This window comes from Trichechus manatus, unplaced genomic scaffold, assembly GCF_000243295.1.
Source record: "Trichechus manatus latirostris isolate Lorelei unplaced genomic scaffold, TriManLat1.0 scaffold00258, whole genome shotgun sequence".
NCBI classification, from domain to species: Eukaryota; Metazoa; Chordata; class Mammalia; order Sirenia; family Trichechidae; genus Trichechus; species Trichechus manatus.
Genome location: NW_004444194.1, coordinates 1962061 through 1987716, shown reverse-complemented (window position 1 = coordinate 1987716; position 25656 = coordinate 1962061). Strand labels below are relative to the sequence as shown.

At 57.1% G+C, this 25656-nt stretch overlaps 2 protein-coding genes across 3 annotated transcripts; one reads left to right on the top strand and one right to left on the bottom strand.

Moving 5' to 3' along the window:
- Positions 1-446: 446 nt before the first annotated feature.
- On the bottom strand, positions 447-11151 carry HOOK2 (hook microtubule tethering protein 2). 2 transcript variants are annotated; one of them, XM_004389750.3, is made up of 22 exons: positions 10957-11151; positions 10363-10448; positions 10218-10290; positions 8748-8798; positions 8530-8662; positions 8359-8426; positions 7946-8008; positions 7554-7634; positions 7300-7460; positions 7078-7218; positions 5936-6137; positions 5474-5584; positions 5278-5365; positions 4637-4706; positions 3752-3889; positions 3580-3667; positions 3347-3381; positions 1836-1918; positions 1649-1752; positions 1278-1388; positions 1139-1210; positions 447-1058 (listed from the first exon to the last, which is right to left on the bottom strand). In XM_004389750.3, the coding sequence occupies exons 1-22, from the start codon at positions 10999-11001 to the stop codon at positions 909-911; spliced, it is 2154 nt and encodes a 717-aa protein (XP_004389807.1). In that variant the 5' UTR covers positions 11002-11151; the 3' UTR covers positions 447-908. The 2 variants fall into 2 exon arrangements, with proteins under 2 accessions (XP_004389807.1, XP_023580498.1); XM_023724730.1 differs by lacking the exons at positions 447-1058; positions 1139-1210; positions 1278-1388; ... (1 more) ...; positions 1836-1918; positions 10957-11151 and adding an exon at positions 2093-2369 and having other exon boundaries at positions 10363-10552.
- A 12445-nt stretch (positions 11152-23596) lies between these two features.
- On the top strand, positions 23597-25442 carry JUNB (JunB proto-oncogene, AP-1 transcription factor subunit). Its single transcript, XM_004389748.3, has one exon. The coding sequence runs from the start codon at positions 23886-23888 to the stop codon at positions 24930-24932; it is 1047 nt and encodes a 348-aa protein (XP_004389805.1). The 5' UTR covers positions 23597-23885; the 3' UTR covers positions 24933-25442.
- The last annotated feature ends 214 nt before the right edge of the window (positions 25443-25656 follow it).

Genomic DNA, 25656 nt, shown 5'->3' with positions numbered 1-25656 from the left:
ATAGGGAACCCAGGGTCGAGAAGGGAGAGTGTCAACATGTCATGGGGTTGGTAACCAATGTCACAAAACAATATGTGTACTAATTGTTTAATGAGAAACTAGTTTGTTTTGTAAACCTTCATCTAAAGTACAATAAAAAAAAAAAAAAAATCCAAAGCCTTTGATTCTTTTGAAACAAAAAAAAATTTCCACATCTCCGATCCATCTCCCACACCCCATCACTCTTACCTGCTTTTTCTTTTCTCTGTGACACTTCTCACATCAAACTTATATTGATTTTGTTTATTGCCTGTCTCCCTTCATAGGAAATGTCAGCTTCATGAAGGCAAGGATTTTTGTCTGAAGCTTCTCCAAAAGCCGTCATCAGCGCGCGCGCACACACACACACACACACACACACACACACACACACACAGATATAAAAATGATCCTCATGATCTTCACCTCTCTTTGGATGTTACCAGTCACTCACACTTTAGTAAGAACACAAGCCAGGCCCTTTCTTAAAAGCAATGGTTTTGGTGATGATATAGCAAAGAGGAAAGGAAGTTGAGTCCCCAACCCACCTTCTTTCCTTCACCTCGGAGCCCAGAGTCCAGGAAGGGCAGAATTAAAGTCTTTATTATTCTTTGTCTCAGATATAGAATCAGACCCTCCCCAATTCATTAACCCCAGAGACAGAATCAAGCGTAAGAATAACTTTGCTAGCTAAAAAGAACAGGCCCATATCTGCCTCCTGCCCTGCCCTGCCCCCCCTCCCCAATCTGGGGGAGCAAGGGTCAGGGGTCACGACTCCAAGGCTCAAAGTAGCTGGCCAAGGCCTGATGCTGGGGCATCATGTGAGGTGTGAGAACCCAGGGTGGATTAAGCCCTGGCTGTCTGGGCAGACAACAGTATCCTGAGGTCCATCAGTACTTGTCAGTGGGATGCAGGTTCAGGGATGCCAGGCGTCCCAGGGGTCCACGGCGAGTGTTAGTGGCCAGCCGCTGCCGTGCCAGGAAAGACTGGGCATGGGCAGGTGCCCGTTCTTCCCCAGCTCGCTGCTGCAGGGCCATGCCCTGGAGGGAAAGGGGTACGATTAGGTCAGGTGAGCCCATGGGACCCCCCAACTCTCTGGCCACAGTGACAATGTACTCACCATATTATACCAGGCACTAATGAGCAGCTTTTCTTCCTGCTCCCGCTGACTTCGACTCTTCTCAAAATCCATCTGCAGAGGAAGCAACAGTCAAGGGCCTGGATAGGCAGGACCAGTGTGATGGGAAAAGGACACTCACCTCCAAGTGCCGGATGCGGACATCCCGCTCCCGAAGTTGTGTCCGCAAGGCGTGCAGTTCTGGGGGAGCACCCCCGGGTGGCTGCTGCTTGGGTTCCAGGGTCTGGATAACCTAAGAGTTTAGGAAAACACAGATAGGGTGAGCTCACCCCGGCAGCTCACTTGGACATGCTCGGTGACAATCTCTGGCAGTGGGGAGGTATGCAGGGTCTGACATGGTAGGGTATGACAGGTGTGGTCATGTGAGACAGGGAGGCAAGAACTGGCAAGAGGCATAGCCAATGGGAGGCAAGACTCAAAAGAAGGCACAGGGCATGGTAGCCATGGGCAGGAGTCTCAGCAGGAGACCTGCACCCCGCCCAGCATCCTCACCGTGCGTGCCTTGTCCACGTAACGCCGGTACCGCTCCTCCATGGCCCTCAAGTCTGCATCCTTTTTCTGCAAGCTGTGCTGCAGCTCCTCAATGCGCCGGGCTGCTGGGGGAATGAGATGACCCCTCAGCTCCACGCCCAGCTCTTGCTCCCTCTGCCATTGGGCCTCCCTCCAGGGTCCCACTTACTGCTGCTGTCAGCAGGTGGCTCCAGCTCCTCGATGTACTCACGCTTCCGCTGCAGCTCCAAATCTGCTTCATGCAGTTTCTGCCTATGGGCAGGGGAGGGGCAGTAGTAGGTTGACCTCCAGGCTCTGCTTCTCCTCTCCTCCCATGGCAGCCACAGCCTCCCCAGCTGGCCAGAAATGCTCCCACCCTGGCCGCAGAGACCTCTGTGCGTGTTCCCCATGCCCAGGGCCGTGTGCCCTGCCCCACCATCTCCTCAGTCATTGATTAGAGTCACAATCCTCCATATCCCTAGCCCCATGGCCCCGGAATCAGGCATTTCTCCCATCCCACAGTCCATGCTCTGGTCCAGCCATCATCATCCCTCGACAGCCTCTTCCAGTCCCAATCCCTCAGTTCCATTCTCCACCAGGCAGCAGAGAGATCTTTCTAGGATGCAAATCTCTTCCAACAGAAGAAGATGCCAACCAAAGCTTCACAGTTCTGCCATCTGTGGCAAAACTCCAAAGAGTTCCGGCAGACACTTCATCTGTGAGACTGTGGCACAGTGGACATGGAACATGGTATAACACCTAAGAGCAGACTTTTCACTCTGTCTACTAAAATTACAAAGGCCTTTTAGCCCCAATTCCACTTTTGTGATATATTTACAAGGTTATACTTTGATGCATTATTTGAATTGCAAACACCTGGAAAGGACCAGTTAAATACATTATAATATCTACAAACAAAACGGGACAGGCTAGCCTTTCTCAACCAGAATTCCATAGAAGAATTAAACTCTAGTGCCCCCAAGGCATCCATCGTCTGTGCTCTAGAATAGTACTAGCTACACCTATCCTGGAAGAACTGGGAAAACACCACACAAATCATGTTCTGCTAGGCTTAATTTTTCCATGGAACCCCAGCTGATGAATGCTACTATACTTGTAAAATAATAACGCCTTTATTTAGTCACTTGGGGGAGATTTCCCAGCCATTTTGTTAAGCAGGAAAAGCAAAGTGCAGACGAGCACATATTAAGCCATCTTTTGTGTAAATAAGAGATGAGAATTAATAACTATATTCATATTCACTTGTATTTGCTTCTAAAACTCTGTCAGGATTTTCTGTAACCAACTAATAGATATGGGGGTGGGGTGGGGTAGAAACTGAGTCAATGGGGTTACGCTAGGAGGTAGACCACTTATTTCTGTATAGCCTGGTATATGTCTTGAGTCGTTTTCTCTTTTTTATATCTTAGTTTTTGAAACGTAAGCTTGATAATCCTTTAGTTTCTTTTTTTAAAAAAACATAAAAGGCAAGTGAAGTATCACTTTAACATACTCCTCTCCGTGTCTGAAATCCCTTCCATGGCTCCGCAATGGTCCCCCCAAACAGTGACACTCCTTCCCTTGGCCGGTAAGGATCTGAACCCTCAGTGGGCCTCTGCTTGCCTCCATCCCACACCAAATCCATCCCTCACCTTTGTTTGGGCCCTTCCCCCACTGGGATGCCCTCCCTCTGGGACTCACAGATGTTCCTCCAGCTTCCTCTTCAGCAGGGTAGGCTGGGGGAAGAGAAGAAGCAGGAGGTAAGTAGGGGTTCAGAGGTCTTGAACCCCTTCCTGGTTCAGGGTAGGGGTGCCACCCTCGCCCATTGTACTTACAATGGCCTGCACAGGGCATCAGGCAGCGGTGGGGGAGAGAGAGGAGGGTTACTGGTAGGGTGTGAGGGAGGGCCAGGCAGGGAAGAGGTGGGCACTCACGTCCTCGCTCTTCACCCCCGGATCCTGCAGGGCCTTCTGCAGGTCCTCCACCTGGGCCCGCAGCTCCGACAGCTGCTGCTGGTTCAGCCTGTGGGGTGAGAGCCGCTTAGTGTCTGCATCCCCCTGCCCGGCGCCCTCCAGGCACACAGGGCCCCGTCCTCCAGTCCCTCACCGGTGCTGTGTCTCCAGCCTGTGGCGGGCACGATTGGCTTCCTCCAGGTGGAGCTGTAGTTCCTCCTGCCGCTCACGGTCTGCCGCCTCCTGCTGGCACAGCCGCTTGTTCTCCAGTTGAAGCCGCAAGAGCGTCTCCCTGCCCAACGAGGGGTGAGCAGGGCTGGAGACCAGCTACCCCTCAGGCCTGCCCAGGCTGGGGTGGGGGGTAGGACAGAGCTGTGGGGAAGAGCCCAGCAAGGGCTGGAACATGGGGTAAGATTGGAGTACCGGGGACAGGGCCAAAGCATGGGTGAGGAGCCAAAGTGGGCAGGGCTGTAAACTGAACTTAGGAGTAGAGCCAGGCAAGGGCGGGGCTATAGGGGCAAGAACAGTGGGGACGGGGTGGGCAGCATTAGTCCTGACAAGGCACAGGGGACTGAACCTAGCAAACACTACACTAAGAGCAGGACTGGAGCCAGGGAGCAGAGCCAGGAGGTAAAGCTAAGTGTGGGGTATAGGGTCTAGGGCAGAACTAAGGCTCTAGGGCCGATCCAAGTGACAGCCGAGGTAGACAGAGCTACTGGTAGACAGGGAATTGGAGGCCTAGAGCTATGTGGGCAGGGACATGGGTGTGGCTAGCCATAGGATTTGTGCACTGGTTGTCCAGCCACAGGAGTTGGACCTAATTTGTATACTGAGGATGGAACTGGAGAGGTAAAACCATGCAGCAGGGCTAGAGGCCGTGGGCCAAGTAAGAGCAGAATTAGGAGAGCAGATGGGGCTAGAACTGCGCTGGCATTAGGAGCTGAGTCCAAGTTAGTGATAGAGTTTGCGCACTGGGGGTAGGCTGAGGGCAGACCCTGGCAGGCCTGAGTGAAGCCAGAGCTCCCAGTTCCCAGGATACCTAAGCTCAGTAGGCAGGATCTCTGCTGCTAAATTTTCCACAGCTGGTGAGGTGGGATCTAGTGATGGGTCTGGAGAATGCAAAAAAAAATTCTTCAGGTCTCTGCACACTCCTCCGCCACCCCTCTACTGCCCCAAGGGTCATCTTTCCAAGGATCACCTTTAGAGCTCAAGTTCAGCCAAAAGCCTGGCTTGACACAAGCCCCACCCCCTCTTTGCCCTTTCCCCATGCTAAGCCCCTGCCCAAGCTGCCCCATTCTCCTCTGGCTTCCCTCCCAGACTGGTCTAGCTCTGTCCCCTGCCTAAACAAGCCCTTTTAGCCTGCCCTAACCACTCTGAGGAGCCCTCCTGGCTCAGTGGCTAAGCACTAGGCTGCTAACCGAAAGATCGGCAGTTCGAACCCACCAGCCAGCCACTCCACTGGAGAAGGATGTGGCAGTCTGCTTCAGTAAAAATTTACAGCCTTGGAAACCCTGTTGGGCAGTTCTACTCTGTCCTATAGGGTCGCTATGAGTCAGAATCAACTTGATGGCAATGGGTTTGGTTTGCGTTTGGGTAACAGCACTCCAGGCCAGGTAAGACCCCAGAATACCCCTTTTCAGGCCCAAGTCTCCAGGCCCCCCAGGGCAGCCTCCAGCTCACCCGCCGGGGACAGCCCCCGCGGCTGCAGCTGGGCACAGCGCAGTTCCTCATTGGCCTCTCGCAGGGAGTCGCGCTCAGTCAACAGCCGCTGGAGGAATGGGGTGCAAGAACCACATGAAGGACCCCAGGCTTCCGGGAAACTGTGCTATCCCACAGGGGGCAGGGCTGGGTTTAGGAAGCAGGACCTCAGCCTCACCTCCTTCTCTTTTGTCACTGACTCATATTTTTCTTCCAGGTTGCGACACTCAAAGAGCCATTTCTCGGCCTTCATGGCCTCCTCCTGCCTCTGACTCTGCAGTTCCTGCACCTAACAGAGGAGAGGGATAACGGCTGTAGGGTTGGAAGGAGGGGCAGGGAGCGAGTACCGTGCTCACCTTCAGGGACTGGGCCAGAATGACTCATGGCAAAGAACTTGAGGGGGCACAGCAACTTAGGGAAGGGGCGGGGCTTACAAGCACAGATAGGTCAGCAGACCTGGGTGGATGGACTGAAGCCTAAAGGGGCGTGACCTCTACAAAAATAAGGGGGAGGGGGAGGGGCCGACTCAGCACAGAGCTGGGGGCGGGACAAAATAAGAAGGCGCACGGGAGGGGGCGCGGCCACCCCGGGCACCAGGATCTCCCGCCGCTGGCCCCGCCCATCTCCAGCCCCTCAGCACCTGCCGCCGCTGCGCCTCCAGCTGGGTCCGCAGCGAGCTGGCCCGGCGCAGCTCTTCCTCCAGTTGCCGCGTGCGCTCGGCGTGGCCCGCATTGCGCTCCTCCAGCTGCCGCACCTGCCGCCGCAGCTCCCGCAGCTCGCCCAGGCGGCGCCGGCAGCCGCTCAGCGTGGCCTCCAGCTGCCCAGCCCGCTCCGAGGACTGCCTGGGGGAGGGGACAGAAAGGGAGAAGGCAGGGGCCTGTGGTCAAGCTTCAGCTTGGATACTTGGATACGGGCTTTCGGGGGGGGCAGGGGAAGGTATCAGCCTGGGGCATTTGGGTTCAAGGTGAAGGGGTCATGGGGTCAGGGATTGGGGGGCTGATGCTGTTGGGGACCTTTAGGGGGTATCAGGGATCCCTAACATCAATGGTTAGAACAGGGTCATAATCAAGGATCCTCAGGGGTAGAATTGTGGGGACACAGAAGGGCTATGGGGCTATAGAGGGAGTGATTGCGTTCCAGAGGGGGCTGAGGAGCCTCCAAGGACACTGTAGGGTGAGGGGGTCGTTGTAGGGCAACAGTACTGTGGGGTCTGTGGAGGTGCAATGGGGACACACTGGGCACTTTAGCATTACAGGGATGTTGTGGGGTCTCAGTGGAGCCCTTTGAGGTTATGGAAGGCACAGCAGGGTCTGGGAGGTCAGGCTCTGGAGGCCCACCAAGAATTTTGGGGTTGCAGGAGTGCTAAGCAGTTATAAAGAGATACAGTCATATCATGGGCACCTGGGGCACAGAGGTCATGGAGGGCAGCATGGGACCCAGGGGCCAGATTTGGCCTGGAATGGTGCAGTGGGTCTGGGGAACATCATGAGGGGCCTGGGCTTGTTGGAGTCACAGGGATGCTATAGAGCCTGAGGGGTACAATGTGGAGTAACAAAGGGGTACTATGGGATCCTGAAGTCACCAGGAATTCAGGGAGCTTGGTGGGGTCCAGGAGACACAAAGGGTCCAGGATGGTACAGTAGGGTCTGGGGGGTACTGTGGAGTATGGGAGACATTGTGGGGGCCCACTGGGCATTTTGGGGGTTACAGAGGTGCTGTGGCATTGCAGGGGCACTCTGGAAACAGTGTGTGTGGGGTGGGGACCCAGGGACCACCACTCACCGCAGCTCATCCATCTCATCCTTCAGGGCCTGTGCCTCCTGGGCCAGGCTGGTCAGCGCCTGGTTCCGCTGCTGCAGCTCTGTGACCTCCCGTTCCAGCTCAACACAGCGTAGATGATCATCCTCCCTGCTGCTCTCCAGCCTGGGAGGTGAGGGGGCACGTGAGGGGGCAGCACCCACCCAGTCCCCAGGTCTGCCTGGCCCCATCCCCACCTGACCACACCTGAAATTCTCCTCCTGCAGCTGCTCCAGCTGGGACTGCAGCAGCAGCAGCTTCTTGGCAGTGAGGCCCATGGCCCCCTCACCCTCGGGCCGGCCTACTCGCTCCCGCAACATCACATTCTCCTGTGCCATGCTCTGCTTCTCCTCTGTCAGGAGCGCCAGCTGGGGGGAGAGCGTGGACGGGCTGGAGCTTGGAGGGGGCTATGCCGGGGACCCTGCCCCAGGAGCACCAGTGTCCCCCCACTGTGGCCCCACCTGCCGCTCCAGGTCCAGACAGCGCTGCTGCAGCTCATCCCCCTCCTCAGCCTCCTCACTCAGGAAGTAGTACCTGCGGGACTGAGGGGATGGGCAAGTGGGGCCGAGGAACTCAGGGATCTAGGGGAGGGACTGGGGGAAGAGAGGTTGTGGTCTCTAGGGCCAGAGAGGAAGGAGCCAAGAACCCCTCGAGATCTAAGGAGAGAGAGATGGAACCCCAGGGGACTGGGGAAGGGCCATTCAGGAACCCTGGGGACCTGGCAAAGGAAGAGGCTAGGTAGGTCCCTGAGGGATGGGGATGGTTTGCAGGCTTATGGACAAGCTCCTTCTCCTTAGGCAGCCCTGAAGGACTGTGACCTTTAACCTCAATAAGCTGCTCCCTTGTCTCTTACCTGGCTGTCAAAGTTCCCATATGTCTCTGGGGACAGTGAGTCTGGGGTGTCTTTGGTCATGAGCTGGGGAGGAAGCACAGAGATGAGCTGGGCCCCTTGAGGGCAGCTTTCAATATTTCCATGATCCAGCCTGAGAACCTCTCCATCCTCCTGTCCCCAAGGCCAGTTCTCTCCGATAACCCAGCCCCTAAGGCTGCCCTGTGTCCATCATGCAGGGAGGCCAGGCCTTTTGAACTGGCTGGCTTGTGACTTGGAGCTGCTCGGAGCTGGCAGACAGATGAGACACATGTTTGGCCAGCTTAGTTCCAGGCAGAGCCCAGACCTTCCCAGGGCAGGGCCTGTGCCCCATTACCTCTGCCCTGGAGCTGCCCCATGCCCTGATACTCTTCGACACACTGGGTACCTCTACCCACCTCCTGGATGGCTTCCATCACCACTTGCTGAACTGATTCCTCCAGCGTCATGATCCTCTGGATGTGCTCTGCAGATCAAGGCAGGGGAGACTGAGACCTGGACCCAAGGTGGTGGGAGGAAAGAGGACTTCCTCAGGTCGTCCCCTGGAGACCCCCTTGCCCCCTTTATACCTTGCTTTTTCTCGCAGCTGATAGCACAGCCCAGCACCAGCTGAAGCAGCTTGCCAAGCTCTGCAGAGTCTGAGAACTTGCCAATTAGGCTCACGTCCGGGAGGTGCTGCTCAGACACAGGGTGTCCCAGGACCTGAGGATGAGGTTGAGGGGTCTGTCAGGGACTCACAGACCGTCACTGTCCTCCATCTGAACTAAGTCCCTTTACAGTTACTCACATCCTGAGAGTATTCCACCAGGCTCTGTAAAATCGTCTTCAGATTGCCGACCTGGGGAGGGACAAGGGCTGTGTCGGGGTCCAGAGCCCCTCAGAAGGGGCTAGGCAACCCCACCCTTTCTACTCTATCCTTTTTTCTCCACCTCATCTCTCAATCCCTGGTCATCTCTCCTGTTTGTCCTCATTCTCTGTCTGAATGTCCCTTCCCCTGGGGACATTCTCCCTGGCTGTCTGTGCTTCTTGTCCACTTAACCATCTTTGTTCATGTGTCCCCAGAATCCAATCACTTCTCATTGCTGGCACCACCTCCCCTTGGCCCTAGCGACCATCATCTGTCACCTGGATTACTGCACCAGCCCTCTTTCACCCTACACCATGCTGCCTACATGCCCTTCCTCTCCAAGTAGGCAGGGGGAGCTTTCTAAAACTCAATCCAGGTTGTGTCTTTCTTCTACTATAACCTTTCCTCGACTTTCCACAGCACGTAAAATAGAGTCTGCATCCTTGCCCCCAGCCGGCCAGGCCCTGGTGACCTCATCTCCTACCATTCTCTCCTTCTTACACTCTCTGGTCCAGCCTCCCTACCATTCCTCCATCACACCAAACTTATTCATGACTTGGGGGCCTTTGTCTTTGTTGTTGCCTATACCTGGAATAGGAGCCCTGGTGGCGCAGTGGTTAACCACTCGGCTGCTGACTGAAAGGTCAGCGGTTGGAACCCACCAGCTGCTCCGCGGGAGAAAGATGTGGCAGCCTGTTTCTATAGATTTACAGCCTTGGAAACCCTATAGGGCAGTTCTACTCTGTCCTAGAGGGTGGCTATGAGTTGGAATAGACTTGACTGCAATGCGATACCTGGAATAAGGAGCCCCTGGTGGTGCATTGGTTAAGGGCTCAGCTGCTAACCAAAACGTCGGCAGTTCAAACCCACCAGCCACATCAAGAGAGAAAAAACCAGGCAATCTTCTCCTATAAACATTACAGCCTAAGAAGTGCTATGGGGCAATTCTAATTCTACTATGTCATATAGGGTTGCTATGAGTTGGAATCGATTTGATGGCACACAACAACATACCTAGAATACTCTTCCTCTTAATCTCATGTGGGAAACAGGCCATCTCAAATAACCAACCACACAGCCACCCCAGTAGCTCTCTCTTATGACTCTGCCTTTATTGTCTCCCTAAGACTCATTGCCGTTGGAAATGAATTTTTATGTTTGTGTATGTATTGTTTGTCCACATCACTAGACTGTCAGCTGTGTGAGGGAAGATTTCGGTCTGCATCATTCCTTGCTGCATCCCTATACCTGGCAGGATGCTCAACAGAGTGAATGACCATTGGACGTGTGTCTGACAATCTGCTTCCCTCCCTAGGTCGGTCTGTGCATCACCCAGGACATGTGTCTAGCTGACCCTTTCCTGGACATCTCTTCATCAGCCCGTTCCCCAGTCATGAGTCCAACTGTCACCTTCAGTCTCCAGTTGTGACCTGGGTCGTCTGAGATGCCCTGGAGCCATGCCTCGGTGAACCAGGAAGAGTCTCTGGGGGTGAGAAGGTGGGATGAGCTCAGCTGGAGAAACCTTTCTAGGGCCCTTGCCCTCAGCCCCACTCACATCTGGTTCAGCACATAGGCTACTGCAAGACCGCTGCTCAGGTCCTGGGGGCTGGCACAGGGGGACGGGACGTGGAACGTCTGCAACTGAGGTGAAAGAAAAAGGGGAAGAGTTAGCACCTCGGACCACCGAGCCACTCCCCTTTTTGCAGACTTTGACGTCAGCAGGAGCTTCATGCCGTTAGACTGGGACTAGCCTGTTGCTCCACTACACCAGCTCGACAGGGAAGGGGCCTCTACTCACCTGGGACCAGAGGGGGCGTGGCCTTACCTCACCTCTGCCCAACAAACCCCACGCAACCAGGGGAAGGTGGAACCACGAGTCATCTGAGCCCCACAGGGAACACATTACTAGTTGGCTCACCTATGCCCTCGCCTCACGTGACCCAGCCACAGAGGGGCGGGGCCTCACCTGTTCTTTCCACGCAGACTTGCCACGTGACGGGAGCGGGTGCTCAGACCAGAGTCCAACGGCCTCGTAGGCCCACGACCCTTCCTCCTCCCAGCCCCAGAACACGGCGGGCGGAGAAAGGGTCGGGGCTTCCGGGCAAGAAAAGCGGGTGCACACCTGTTCCCGGCCCCGCCCCCGACCTACCCAGGTGAGCAGAGACCCGCATAGCTCGGCCTTGTCCACACTCATAGCTCCCGATCGGATTCGACCCCAGCCTCTGAGCCGCTGCCGCCGCAGCCGCCGCCGGGTCTGCCACCAGCGAGCGCCCGTACCCTCGACCTCCCGCTCGGCCTAGAGCGCCGCCCCGTCCCACCCCTCCCCCTGGGCGTTGGGCCCGCCCTCATCACGTGATCTTCTGCTGGCGCCCGTGCACGCCTCCAGCACCACCATCTTGGATCCGGGCAGCGTTCTGGCGTTCCTCCTGCAGCTTGCAGGTGGCTCGCCGCCCTTCTTCCCTCGGTTCATTTGAGGGTTGGGGACCCTCACGATCAACATCTGAGGTCGGGCTGTCTCACTGTTTTATACAGGCGCGTTCGCTTCCTTTCCTTTCAATTGTAAGGAATTCTGTTTAACTACCTCCCTCTTGCAGTGACAGGAGTTCTCTTATGATTGGAGCCTTAGTGTGCATGCGGGACTTGGAAGGTGGGATTCTAATGGGCTCTTCCCGGTGGCTAGGACTTGGGAGTCTTGCCCCAGAGGTAGACTAGGGGACACAGGTGTGGTACTAGGTTGGGAGCAGGAAGGGTCAACCAGATACATGTCCTGGGCAATAAATAGACACACGTGCCCAGCCTGGGTCGGCCTACCCCTGGGATTCCCCGTTGTCAGATACCCGCGCCCAGCGTTCCCCTGCCGCTGAAGCTGCGCGTCTCCACAAGGGGGCGCACAGACCGCGGGGATGAGGCCTTCAAGGGAGAGGGTGAACCCATCCTGAGACCCTGCCTGAGCACGCGGTGGAGGGGGCTCAAAGGAAAGTGATAACGATATGTAGTAGTAGTTGTTATTAGTTGCCCTCCAGTCGGCCAATACAGAGGAAAGGTTGAGCGATCCTGTGTCATCTTCATGATCCTTGGTATGTTTGAGTCCATTGTTGTGACTATTGTGTATGCCTTCCAACTTAGGTGGCTCATCTTCCAGCCCTCTGTAAGTCAGTATTCTGTTGTGATTCATAGGGTTTTTTGGACGTAGATAGCCAGGCCTTTCTTCCTATTCTGTCTTAGTCTGGAAGCTCGCTGCAACCTATCCACCCACTGTGGGTGACCCTGCTGGTATTTGAAATACTGGTGACAGCTTCCAGCATCACAGCAACATGCAAGCCACCACAATTGACAGACAGGTGGTGGATAACAATAGTGGTAACAATAAAATCACATTCACCATATATTTTGTGTCTACTATTTGCAGTCCTTTCATTAAGCAATTTAAATATCCTAGGTGGTTAAGCACTTGGCTGCTAACCAAAAGGTCGGCGGTTTAAACCCACCAGTCACTCCACAGCAGAAAGATGTGGCACTCTGCTTCCATAAAGATTGTTGTTGTTGTCAGGTGCCATCGAGTTGGTTCCGACTCATAGTGACCCTAAGTACAACAGAATGAAACGCTGCCCAGTCTTGCACCATCTTCACAGTCATTGCTATGTTTGAGCCCATTGTTGCACCTACTGTGTCAATCTCTCTCATTTGAGGGTCTTCCTCTTTTTTGCTGACCCTCTACTTTACCAAGCGCGATGTCCTTCTCCAAGGACTGATCCCTCCTGATAACATGTCCAAAATACATGAGATGAAGTCTCGCCATCCTAGCTTCCAAGGAACATTCTGGCTGTACTTCTTGCAAGACAAATTTGTTCGTTCTTTTGGCAGTCCGTGGTGTATTCAGTATTCTTCGCCAACACAACAATTCAAAGCCATCAATTCTTCAAAATCCGTAAAGATTACAGCCTTGGAAACCCTATGGTGCAGTTGTACTCTGTCCTATAAGATCACTATGAGTCAATCAATTCCATGGCAATGGGTTTGAGTTTTTGTTTTGTTTTTGTTAGCTATCCCCAGAGGGGAGCTCTGGTGGCGCAGTGGTTAAGAGCTCAGCTGCTAACCAAAAGGTAAGCAGTTCTACTCCACCAGCTGCTCCTTGGAAACCCTATGGGGCAGTTCTACTCTGTCCTATAGGGTCGCTGTGAGTCAGAATCCACTCGATGGCAAGGGGTTTGGTTGTTTGGTTTTTTTTTAATACCCAGGGGGAGGGGCAGGTCCTGTCCTGGGGGTGGGTCCTGCTCGGAAAGGAGGGGTGCTGCTTCCCCCTACTCAGAGTCTGGCTGGGGCACCTAGTTCCTGTGTGGGGTGGGCAGGGTGACAGCAGACCCTCTTTCATTGCACAGTCACTCTGCAACCAGACACTGGTTACACCCCTCCCAGATCTGCAGCAGAACACATGCAGGGGCGTCAGCCTCATCCACACCCCCACACCCTTCCCACGATGCTTTCCAGCCTCTGGCCTAGGAACAAGAGTGTGGGGGTGGTGGGGACAAGGGTCAGCAGTGCGAGTTTCCGGGCTGGGCTGCCTTCCGGCAGGTGTGAGAACAGTTGCCGCTGGCTCCTCCATCCTGCTCCCACTGTAGGAGTGGGCGCTGCCAATAAGGGGAAACCAGGTCATCCTGCTCACAGGTAGTAATGGGAGATGAGCCAGGAACCACGGATGTTACAAGGATGGAAGGCTGGTATCCTGAATATCTGTGGGAGGGCCTAGTCTCCTCAATGTTGAGGAGTCTGCTGGGAACACCAAATATTTGTGGGTGGGGTCCCCAGGCTTGCAGAAAGTGCAGAGATATTGATGTCTAGAGGGAATCTGAGGATCCAAATATTTGAGGAATGGCCTTTAATTGTTCTAATGTTGGCATGATGTTATCAGAGTCCCAGATGTTGAGAGGGCCAAGAGTCCCCAGATTTAGGCAAGAGTTTGTGTGCCCTCAATTTGGGAGAGGATCAGCAAACCCTTCATTTGGTGGCAGGGAGGCCCATACTTGGGGAAAGAAGGGAGCTCCCATATTGGCAGGGAGGAACAACAATCCTTTTGGGATGCTGAGATCCCCACTATTAGGGGGAATCTGGGTACCTTCTGTTCAGGGAAAGGGGCCACAAACCCTCCATTTGGGGGATGGTCTGGAGGTTTCCATTTGGAGGAGAGGCCATAACCCTCCCCATAGAGACCAGGAGTCCCACAGTGTGGACCCTGGCCAGTAGACCCCAGCCAATTTGGGGACCCCACCCCCTCCTGCCTGTTTCCAGGAACAGCTGGGCCTGGGTTGTACTGCTGGGAAGCGGGTGACTCAACCCCTCCCTGCGGCCACAGCTGGGTCCCTGCCCACCCCCTGTGGCCTTCACATCTGGGCAGGGACCCAGTCATCAGAGCTGGGATGGGGACCCTGGTTCACACAACAGGAGGACAGTATCCTACCCCCTCCCCTTGGCTGAACACAGCCACCTGATGGACCCCATGCCCCATTCCATGGGGGACTTTGGCAGGCTTCCTGCACCTCAGCCCTTGACATCCCGCCAGGAATTCCCTGGTCATCTCTTCCCTCTTTGTGTTTGTGCGTCTCTGTGTGCTCGAATTTGTGTAGGTGTGAGACTGTGTCTGTGGTTGTGTGGGCATAGGCGTGTCTGCATCCACCTGGGTCTTGGTGTGTCTTGGGACCCTGGGAGTCTGTGCAACCGGCTGTGTGTGATTTGATGGGGTGGGAGGTTGTGACTCCATTCGCCCCTGCGTGTACCATCCGGAGTCAGGGCGAAGGGGTAGCCTGATGCCTCTGTTTCTGGGTGTGCCCTGTATGGTCCGCAGAGAGTTTGAGTCTCACTCTGTGTCTCCAGGTTTAGTGTCTGTGTCTACCACATGCTCCTCTGTAGAGGACATTGTTTTGTGTCTATATCCTTGTGTCAGTCTTTGTGTGAAAAGTGGGTTTGTGACAATGAGTGTCTCAGTGTGGCTTTATGTTGTGTGTCTGTGTGGCTTACTTTGTCTTCACTGTGTGTCTTTCTGTGATTATGTGACCCTGTCGTGTGTGGCCTTGGTTTGTCTATGTTGTTGCGACAATCCGGGTGTTCCTGTGTGCGGCCTTGTGAGTTTGTTTTCTGTGACTGTATTCTATTTGGTGTGCCCTATTTGTGATAACCCCGTGACAACATGACTGTCTTGTTGTCTGTCTCCACCACGTGTCTCTACGTGGCTTTGTGTTTCTGTGCCTCTGCACTCTGTGTAACAGGCGTGACAACCAGGGTCCTGGTATCCATGACTGTGTGTATCTGTGTCCGGCTCTATCTTTGCCTTGATGGTGTGGTTTATCAGAGTGAGTCCGTGTATGTGTGAACATCGTCCTGTCTGTATCCCTGCCACAGACAGTATGTGACATTGTGTCTGTGTAACTATTTGTGTCTCGGTGTGGCCTCATGTGTCCATGTGTGACAGTGTACTCTTGTCCATGTTCACTGCGGGGGCTGGCTGGCCTTTTGAGGGTTTGTGCCAACATGTATCAGGTGTATCCTGTGGCTCTGTAACACCGTCAGAGGGTTTGTTCGTCTACGTGACCGTGTGTGTGTGCGCGTGTGTGCGCGTGCGCGCGTGTGCGCGCGTGTGCGCGCGTGTGCGTGCGTGTGTGTGTGTGTGTGTGTGTGTATATCACGGTCAGGCAGCTCAGCGGAGGTGGAGATGTGCGCAACGGCGTCTGTCCTGCTGCAGCTCTCCGCTGGGAGCGCCCCACCCCGCGCTGCGGGGGCGCGTGCGTCGTGCGTGACGTGACGTGAGACACGACGGGGGTCGCTGCGTGCGTGGAGCAGGACGCGGTCGTGCGTGAGAGCGGGAGGGAGTGGATGCATGGCTGCATGCGCGCTTGTGTGGGCGACCGCGGGGGATGGGTTGCGCGTGCGGGGGTGCGCGGGGCAGAACTCTGTTTCTCCTGGGACTTTCGGAGCGGGCGAAATCCAGAAGAGCGCCGTTAACCCCTTCCTGCCCCATCTGAAACTTGTGGCCTCTCGACAGAGCGCACGGGGGCTTCCCCTGCGCGCGGGGCCGTCCCTGTTTCAGGAGGGAGCCCTCATCGAGCTGAGACCCCCCCAGTTGCCATGGAAACTAGCGGGCTTCCTCCTCCTCGCGCCCCACCCCAGCTCCAGCCACGAACTGAGCTTCCCGCTCTGGGTCTCCGGGGAAGGGGACTAGGGTCAGTGAGGCTAGGGTGTGCGTGACTCAGGCCAGCCCGGGGGTCCCCTAGCCACAGCCAGCCTCCCTCCCCATTTTCTGCCCCAGTGACTCACTCATCGCGGCTTTCCCCGTCTGTGACTCAGGTCCCTGGGGAGGGGGCTGCAGACTCTGGGACCCCCTCCAGGCAGTGGGGGCTGTGAACCAAGTCCTGGGGACCTTGCACTCCGGGTGGAGGGGCTCCCTCTCCAGCGAGAGAAGCTTCGGGGCGGTGTCTCCCATTAAATCCCGCTCGCCAGGATCATTCGAGGCACTTCCCCCCGTCTGTTCCCCCCAACAATTGGCGGAGCCTCACCACCACCCTAGGCCTCCAGGAACCCAGCCTCTAAACGCCCCCCCCCCCCCCAGCCCACAGGAAGTTTTGGCAGAGCCGTGGCGATGAAACGGTTAAAGCCGTTTCTTATTCATTTCATTCAGTGGCCCCTTTTGACTCAGAGCAAGCCCTGCGCCCCCCTTGAGCCAGGGCTCACGGCGCCTGGGTTCCTATTTCATTGCACATCTGTGATTTCTAGAGAGGGGGAAGTTGGTTGGTGAGCTAGCTGGGGGTCTTGAGTAGCTGGCAGAGCTGGGTTCAAATCCTGATGCTGCCCTCATTGTTGTCTGAGCCTCAGTTTCCCCATCTGGAAATGGAGAGAGAATTATGCCTGGCTCTTTGGGTTGTTGTTGGGATTAAGTGAATAATGGAGGGGACTCTGAATCCAGGGCTGGGCACAGGAGCAGGGAGGGGCTTGGGTGGCAGAAGGCCCATGCCCCTCCTGCCTCTCAGGCCTGGGTGTCAGGATGCCCAGCAAAAATGAGTCCTTGCAAGGCAGACCTTGTCCCACCCAGGGCTCTGAGGCCATAGGGTTCATCCTGTCCACCCCCTGTGCCGCTGGGCACCCAGGAAATGAGAGGTGGGGCAGGAATGAGGCGGAACCTGTTGGGCTCGTTGCCTCCCCACCCCCCACCTTCATTCCCGCGGCCTGACAGGCCCCCCCCCCACTGCGGCCCCACCCCCTGGACGCCTGGGTTCTGACCCGAGGGTGGCCCGAGGGAGGGGATGGCGGATGGAGACGGTGTCTCGGGAACATCCTGTGGACTGCTGGCTGGACAAACGGGAGGGTCCGTCTCGGGACAGGGCAGACACGGGCTGGAGGCAGAGTAAACACAGCCCAGGGTGGCCAGACTGGGGGGGGGGGTGTCAAGGAGTGTACACACACACAGTCACCCCAAGTGAGCCCATCCAGACACACAAACCCCTGTCTCCCTGGCCGCAGAGAGACTGCCAGCCAGGGACCCACTTGGGGTCAGACATACGTCTGGGCAAGAGAACCCAGTGACAGCTGACACACACAGATAGTGACAGAGCAGACCTACAAGCAAGACAAACATGCTGCCAAACACAAAGACATCGATAGGTCAGAAACACATAGACACGGGTGATGCCTGTGTGCCTAGTCAATTTATCTGTGTGTGCGTGACACGGATACATGGCTTTGGCACATGGACAAGATAGATGCACTGGCAAACACATTGACCATTTAGATCATAAGCACACAGCAAGACAGACACCATGGCGTGCTCACACTCACACTGACATAAACGTGACAGGCTACAGGCGCAAGGGCAAGATACGTGTGCGCACATGCACACACACACACACACACACACACACACACACACGGAGAACTGTGTATCCAACACAAGCAGGTAAGACCTGTGTGTTGGTCAACTCAGAGGTAAGGTACATCCCTTTCAACACAGACATCCCGAGAGCAGTCCAAGAGATGTCCAGGTATACGTACATGCACACACACTTTGTCAGATCCCGACACTGAGAAGACAAGACATACACCACACACTAACAAGATCGCCAACTCAAAAAGATACTCAGAGGCAAGAGAGACAAACGTTAACCTATGGATGGATGGACAGAGAGGGCACACACCCACCCACCATTAGAGAGAGCCCCAGCCCCAACATACCGTTGCACACACACTCACAGATGCTCCGAGAGACACCATAACACAGCCTTACAGATACGCACCACCTTACAGGTAACACAAACTGCAGTAACCTCCCAAAAGATCTGCTGACAGATGGGGCAAATACAGGCAGATGAACGCATTCACAGACATGATCTGGCCAGACAGTCACACCCAGCACAGGGAGGCATGGACAGGCCACAATCAGACATTCATAAACACATCTGGACAGGGACACTCTGACAGAACCTGTCTAATAGTGCATATATGTGCACACACACAAACACACATCCAGCCACAGACCCCACACACACATAGACCAGCCATAGACCTCACACACACATGCAGACACACACACATCCAGCCACAGACCTCACACACAGACCAGCCACAGACCTCTCACACACACACACACATCCAGCCGCAGACCTCACACACACACATACATACACATATAGACCAGCCACAGACCTCACATACACACATATACACTCCACATCAGAAATGAATAGGTTAGCCATATGAACTCCCAAGCAACCTAGAGACACATACATATAGGCCAGTCACATGCAACCCATTCCATAAACCACACACACTCACTCACACACACACACACACACACACACCCTCCCACACACATAGTCAAAGCAGAACAGAATCCTCTACAGACAGGCCCTACACACCCCTCTGCAGGGTTGGGCCAACACACAGACACACATTCTCACGCGTCCTAACAGGCCGGCAGCATGCAAGTCCACAAGCAGAGCAGATACACACATGCCCCTGGGCCTGTGCTGAGGTTCTGTGGGACTCTGGGCTTCCCAGCCTGTCCTCTGCCCCCCAGAGATCCTGGCGCTTCCTCTCTCCAAACATCACCCACACTTCCCTTCCTATCTTCCTCCCCCCTGGTGTTTGTCACTTCCCCTACTAGGCCTAGCTCAGCAACCTTGACCCCTGGTGGGTTCTGGGCCTATTTTCTCATCTCATCCCCTGTAAAGAGGATACCACCGGGATCCCAGTGTTGCTCAGGCCCCCCAAAAACCTAACCAGCAGTGGGGAGGGGGGCAGAATCAGCTTGTGGGAAACTCCCCCCATGCCCAGCTGAGTCAGCCTGAGGAGACCAACTCTACTTCCTGCTTCCAAGAAAACCCAGCAGCTTCCTCTCCTGGAGAGGGGTGAGGGGTACTTCCTGCACTTTGAACCCCCCCAAACCACATCGGTGGAGGAGGGAGGTGGCTGGCAGGCCAGGGGTTCCTGGGGGAGGCCTCCATGATCCTCAGCCTCTTCCTGCCCAGCTGCCTGTCCACACCCAGGGGCAGGGACGGGGGAGGCTGGGTGCCGAGGCTTGTGGCTTCTCGCCCTGGCCTGCCCACTGGCTGACTCAGGGCAGCCCCAGGCCCAGTTTCCTGGTGGGGGCCCTGTCGGTCAGTGGGGCTGGGGAGAGGGGGTCACCAGGCTATTTATAAGAAGGAAGTCTCTCATGCCAAGGCCAAAAGCCCCAGAGAGACCCGTGGGTGGGGGTGGGTGAACTTCCTCTTATCCTGCCCCCCAGGCCTTGGGTCTCTGGTAGGTGGGGGAAGCCTGGGCACAGACTGCCCAGCCAGATGCCAGTCTGGAGCTCAGGACCTGGGCAGTACCCACTGTCAGTCTGGGTGCCCAGGCCAGGCGGGGGAGGGGGATAGCTTCACGACCTCCTCACGGTGGGGGGTGGGGTCAGGCCTTGGCGCCAGTGGGACGGTGTGAGGGGGTGGTGCCCAGGCCACAAGGGTGAGACTGGCAGGAGCCTGGAACCAGCTGTACCAGCTTGGCTGGGCCCCCGCCTTCCCTCCACAGCCCAAACCCCACCCCCTGCCCAAACACCTGAGCAGGGTGCATCCAGCGACCCCATGCTGGCTTGTGCACACCCACCCTCACCCATTCTCCCTGTGTCCAACTCCATCTCTCTCCAGATTAAAGGAGGCCCTTCGTGAAGGGGCCTGCAGAGCTTAGCTCACAGTTAAAACCCGTCGCTGTTGAGTCAATTCCAACTCATAGTGACAGCGGCCCTACAGGACAGAGTAGAACTGCCCCATAGAGCTTCTAAGGAGGGCCTGGTGGATTCGAACTGCCAACCTTTTGGTTAGCAGTAGTAGCATTTAACCAGTACACCATCAGGATTTCCAGGCCCACAGTTGGCGCTCCACAAAGGTCCCCTTCCTCCCTGGTTGCCCCTCTCCCCATCCTTGACTTTCTGGTTGTGATTCTCTACAGGACGGTAGCTAACGCTCTGGAGCCAGACAGCTTGGGTTATATCCACCACTTATAGCTGTGGGACGTTGGGCAAGTTCCTTAAGCTTCGCTGCCTCAGTTTCTCCTCTGTTAATAGGGATACAAATAGCATGTATTTTGCTGGGTTGTTGGAGGCATTTAATGACTTACTACATGTCAACCACTTAGAAGACTGCCTGGTCATATAAGTAAGTAAACACCATATAAGTGTTAGCTATTATAATAATAATCATTATTTTTTTTCAGTCTGTCTGGCTATCTCAAGTGTCTCTGAGTCCCTCTGTCTCCATGAAGCTAACCCTGCTCCCCTTTGTCTCTCTGGCATCTCTCCCTGCCCTGACCCCTCACTCCCATGTACCCACTCTGCTTGTCTTGCTGGCCTCAGGGACTTGCCCTCCATCTCTGACCCTCTCTGGCAGGGCCTTGCCACTCTGCAGGACTCCCCTGGCATGGCCTATCTCAGCACTGGCTGGCCAGGACTGACTCACTGTAGCCTCCTGGCATGTAAGACCTTGCAGGTCGGCTTCCCAAGGTGAGGTGTTGCCCTCTGGCCCTGCCTTTCCCAGCCCCCCAACGCTGCCCTATGCACCCCCGCAGGGCCCAGCCAGATGTCAGCTGCAGTTATTAGCATGGGCGGGAGACACAGGCCTGGCAGCAAGCCCGCCAGACTCAGCGGCCGCTGGAATCTCCCTTGAGACTAGAGCGGGGGAGGGGAGCAGTCACACAAGGGGAAGAGGGAGGGGGCACTTAGGGGTCACAGGGACCCTTCAGAGCCCGGGACACCCCCACCTTCTCATGGGATCTTCCTCCCGAAGGCCATTGCTTTGCTGGACTTCCCCTTGCCCCCATACAGCTCAGTTTCTTTTATGTCTCTTTCATTTTCCTTTTCTCCCCCACACTGGGTGAGCTCGGCAGGCACTTGCCCCACAAAGGTCTGCCAGCCCCTGTCCCTCAGGCTCAGCCTCTCTACCCCAAAGAAAGTTCCATCCTTCCAGAAGGCAGAGGCCTAGGAGGTACAGAAAGAGAGCTTTTCCCCTGAGTTCCCCAGTTGGGGCCCGTCACCTCTTGTTCTAGTGGCTCACACTCTAACTGCTTGAAAGTCCCACTTTAAGTCTAACTAGAATCCTCACCATCTGAATCTATACCCAGTTCTTCCTGGGGAAGGTGTGCTGGGTTCCCTCAGATTCTCCCCTTGGATTTTCAGTTCATCTCTGACTGGGGTGGCAGAGGGGGGTGCCTTCAGGGGAGGGAGACATCCTGGGGAGGAAGGGGCCTCCCTCCAGGTTTTCTGGATTGGGAGATGGGACCCACTAAGTGAAGGAGGAAGAGGCATCCCAGCCTCTAGGAGTGTGTGTGTTGGGGGTGCCCAGACCTCCTGGCAGACGGGAAGGGCACCCCGCCCAAGGGAGGAGGAAGCCGTGCCAGCCTGCCCAGGCGCCGGGGGTACCTCCAGCCATCGGCCCTCCCCTTCCGCGCCCCGTCGGGCCGCGGGCGAAGTCCGACCCAGGCCCGCGGGCAGGTGGAGACCTGCCAGGCTGGCCTGGGCCGGGCCGGGCCAGCCTGGCAGGACGCGGCCCCACAGCAACTAGGCGGGGCCGGGCTAGGTGGCCGTGGGGGCTCCGGGGGCGGTGGCCGGGGCTGGTCGGGACTAGCCAGTCCGGGGGCCCTGGCGCGCCCTGGGACCTGGCAGATACCGGTGCACCAGGTTCCTGGCTCGGGGCCCCGGGACAGCGCTGGCCCCACCCCTTCCTGTGCCCTTATATGGGCGTCAGGGAGAGAAACTCCGGGGGCCGCCCCGCCCCCAGTCTCTGCCGGCGGACTCCGGCCGTTGCCGTGGCGACCAAGCACGGCTCCCGGGCTGCGCCCCCCTCTGTCGGGATAATGGAAAGGTCTCGGTTCTGCCTCCGAGGTCGCCTGCAGGCGCCGCGAGCAGAACCGCTCCTGGGAGTGGGGGGACCGTGATAGCAGGTCTCTGCGGCTGAGCGGGCCCGGCGCGCTCTGGCCTCAGCGGGGGTCGCACGCCCAGGTTCCTCTTCTGAGGCACCGAACCCGGCCGGACCCAGGGCGGGGTGCATGATCCGGTAGGATACGAGTAAATGAGGCAGGGCCGGGCTCCTTCCCCGGGGGCTGTTGCCACACTTCCTGCCGCCGCGCTCTTTCCCCAGCCTGTTTCTAAGGAAGGGAGTGGGGTTGGGCGACCGCGCCCCGGCCATCGGGCTGGGTCCAGGCCCCGGGAGTTGACACGGTGTCGGGCAAGCCCAGGGTCACTGGGGGAGGCCATTTAACTGGGGACAGAGTATTCGGGCGCCTATGTGTCACCACGAAGGGGGGGCGTTAGTCACGGAAGATCTAGCACAGCCCGGTCCCCAGGATGCTGGGAGCCCCCTCCTCGCATATCTCAGCTGGGGACCCTCCTGTCATTGTCCTCAGCTATGAATAGGTGTCCCAACCCTTCTAACTCCATCAGGGCTTCGCAGATTACCCCAGTGACTCAACCTAGTGCCCTCGACAAACATGTGTCCATCTTCTACTCCACATATTTTCCCTGGCCCAGTGTACCCCAGGACCCGCATCACTTTCTGCATATCTAAATCCCCCCACCTTCATTCCCTCCCCACTTAGGGAGGGCTCTCAGACTCTCCCATGGATACCAGCATCCCTACTCATTTCTTGTATAATAGGTCCTCCAGCTCCTCCCCTTGCACCCTTTTTAATCTTTCCCTTTCTCAATTTTTCTAAGTCCCTCCTGTGAAAATTCTGGAAACCCCCCCCCCCAATTCAACGCCTGTGCCAGGCGTCTCCCTACCCCTTCCCATTTACCCGTTTTAGCCCTCCCTCCCTTGTTTTTTGGGGGCTCCCAGGGTATTCTCAGCCTCCCAACTCCTCTCGAATACTTCGGGTCCATCAGGCCTGTCGCGTACACCCTGGGACCCCCCGAACCCCCCCCCCCATACACACAAACAGATACACACTTCCTCTGTACCCGGTCCTCCTTTTCCGCCGGTGTACTCCAAGGGAGACATCGCTCCTCCTCAGCCCCTCCCCCAGGTGCCTCGTGCCCCTCAGCAGCTCCTTTCTCGCAAACTCCGGGGTCCCCCAGCCCCTCCCCTGCAGCCGCGCCGCGCCACCAGGCCCGTGGCCGCTGTTTACAAGGACACGCGCTTCCTGACAGTGACGCGAGCCGCCTCCTCCCCTTCCCCACGCTCGAAGAGGGGGGCGCGGGGGCCGGGCTCGGGTGACCGCCAATCCGAGCGTACTTCCGCAGCTGACAGCCGATATAAAGACCAGAGGCTCGGATGAGCGGCTGGAACCTTGATCGCTGCCAGGACAACATCGGAGTCTGCAGGGAACTGGGAGCAGGGGCAAACGACGCCGAGAAGGCGAGCGCACTACAGAGGGCGAGAAGAATACGGGAAGCCGGGTAGAGCTTTCGCGTACAGCCGCCGGCTGGCCGCCCCCCGCCCGAACCAGTCGCCAGGATCGCGCGTTCCGACACCCAGTCCGGTCATCGCCGCGGACAGCGCGCCGCTCGCTGCAGCGAGGCCCGGGGCGGCCCTGCAGGGACCCCCCCTCCCCCAAGCCCGCCGGGCCGCCCGGATGTGCACTAAAATGGAACAGCCCTTCTACCACGACGACTCATACGCAGCAGCTGGCTACGGCCGGGCCCCCGGCGGCCTCTCTCTACACGACTACAAACTCCTGAAACCGAGCCTGGCGCTCAACCTGGCCGATCCCTACCGAGGCCTTAAAGCGACTGCCGCGCGGGGCCCCGGACCGGAGGGCAGCGGAGGCAGCAGCTACTTTTCCGGCCAGGGCTCGGACACGGGCGCGTCGCTCAAGCTCGCCTCGTCGGAGCTAGAGCGCCTGATCGTCCCCAACAGCAACGGCGTGATCACGACGACGCCCACGCCACCGGGACAGTACTTTTACCCCCGTGGGGGTGGCAGCGGTGGAGGTGCGGGGGGTGCAGGGGGAGGCGTCACCGAGGAACAGGAGGGCTTCGCCGACGGTTTTGTCAAAGCTCTGGACGACCTGCACAAGATGAACCACGTGACGCCCCCCAACGTGTCCCTGGGAGCCAGCGGGGGTCCTCCGGCCGGGCCCGGCGGCGTCTACGCCGGTCCGGAGCCCCCTCCGGTCTACACCAACCTCAGCAGCTTCTCCCCGGCCTCTGCAACCTCCGGAGGCTCCGGGGCCGCCGTCGGGACCGGGAGTTCGTACCCGACGGCCACCATCAGCTACCTCCCACACGCGCCGCCCTTTGCCGGCGGCCACCCTGCGCAGCTGGGCCTGGGCCGCGGCGGCGCCTCTACTTTCAAAGAGGAACCACAGACGGTGCCCGAGGCGCGCAGCCGCGACGCCACGCCGCCGGTGTCTCCCATCAACATGGAAGACCAGGAGCGCATCAAAGTGGAGCGCAAGCGGCTGAGGAACCGTCTGGCGGCCACCAAGTGCCGGAAGCGGAAGCTGGAGCGCATCGCGCGCCTGGAGGACAAGGTGAAGACACTCAAGGCCGAGAACGCAGGGCTGTCGAACACGGCCGGCCTCCTCCGGGAGCAGGTGGCCCAGCTCAAACAGAAGGTCATGACCCACGTCAGCAACGGCTGCCAGCTGCTGCTCGGGGTCAAAGGACATGCCTTCTGAGCGCCTCCCCCCAGCGTACGGACACCCCTCCAGCCTGGACGGCTGGACGCACGCCTCCCAGGGGGCGAGGAGGCAGGCGATGGACACTGGCCCCGGGGCCTAGGGGCGCCACAAACCACACTGGACTCCGGCCTACCGGCTCTCGCCCAATCCTTCCACCTCGATGTTTACAAGCTCCCTCTTCCACGTTTTTGTATGTTTTTTTTTTTTCTCTGCTGGAAACAGACTCGATTCATATTGAATATAATATATTTGTGTATTTAACAGGGAGGGGAGGAGGGGGCGATCGCGGCGGAGCTGGCCCCGCCGCCCGGTACTCAAGCCCGCGGGGACACTGGGGAGGGGACCCCCGCCCCCAGCCCTCCCCCCTCTGCACCGTACTGTGGAGAAGAAACACGCACTTGGTCTCTAAAGAGTTTATTTTAAGATGTGTTTGTGTGTGTGTGTGCGTTTGTTGTTCTGACTTTTTATTGAATTTATTTAAGTAAAAAAAAAATGGTTCTTTATTAATTTCTGGAGTCTTTTTTTCCAAGCCAGGAGGGCGGAGGGAGGAAAGTACTGGGCTGCCCTCACCCCACTACTGTTCGGGGCTCACTCCAGTACCTATATTCCCGTCTCCAGTCCTGTCCAGGCATCTTGGTGCCCCAGTCCGGGGGTCCAGCCCTCATTCCCTGAGTCCCCTGGTCCCCGGGGGGAGGTCCGGGACGCGGGCAGGATCCCTGGG

Bases quoted from the DNA above. Each gene is read 5' to 3' on its own strand.
- HOOK2 (XM_004389750.3), bottom strand. From the start codon at position 11,001: ATGAGTGTGGACAAGGCCGAGCTATGCGGGTCTCTGCTCACCTGG. The intron at 5,366-5,473 runs GTGAGGCTGAGG...CCATTCCTCCAG, and splicing joins CAGTGACAAAAGAGAAGGAG to CGGCTGTTGACTGAGCGCGA. The intron at 3,890-4,636 runs GTATCCTGGGAA...CTCGTTGGGCAG, and splicing joins ATCCTGCCTACTGAGCTTAG to GGAGACGCTCTTGCGGCTTC.
- JUNB (XM_004389748.3), top strand. From the start codon at position 23,886: ATGTGCACTAAAATGGAACAGCCCTTCTACCACGACGACTCATACGCA.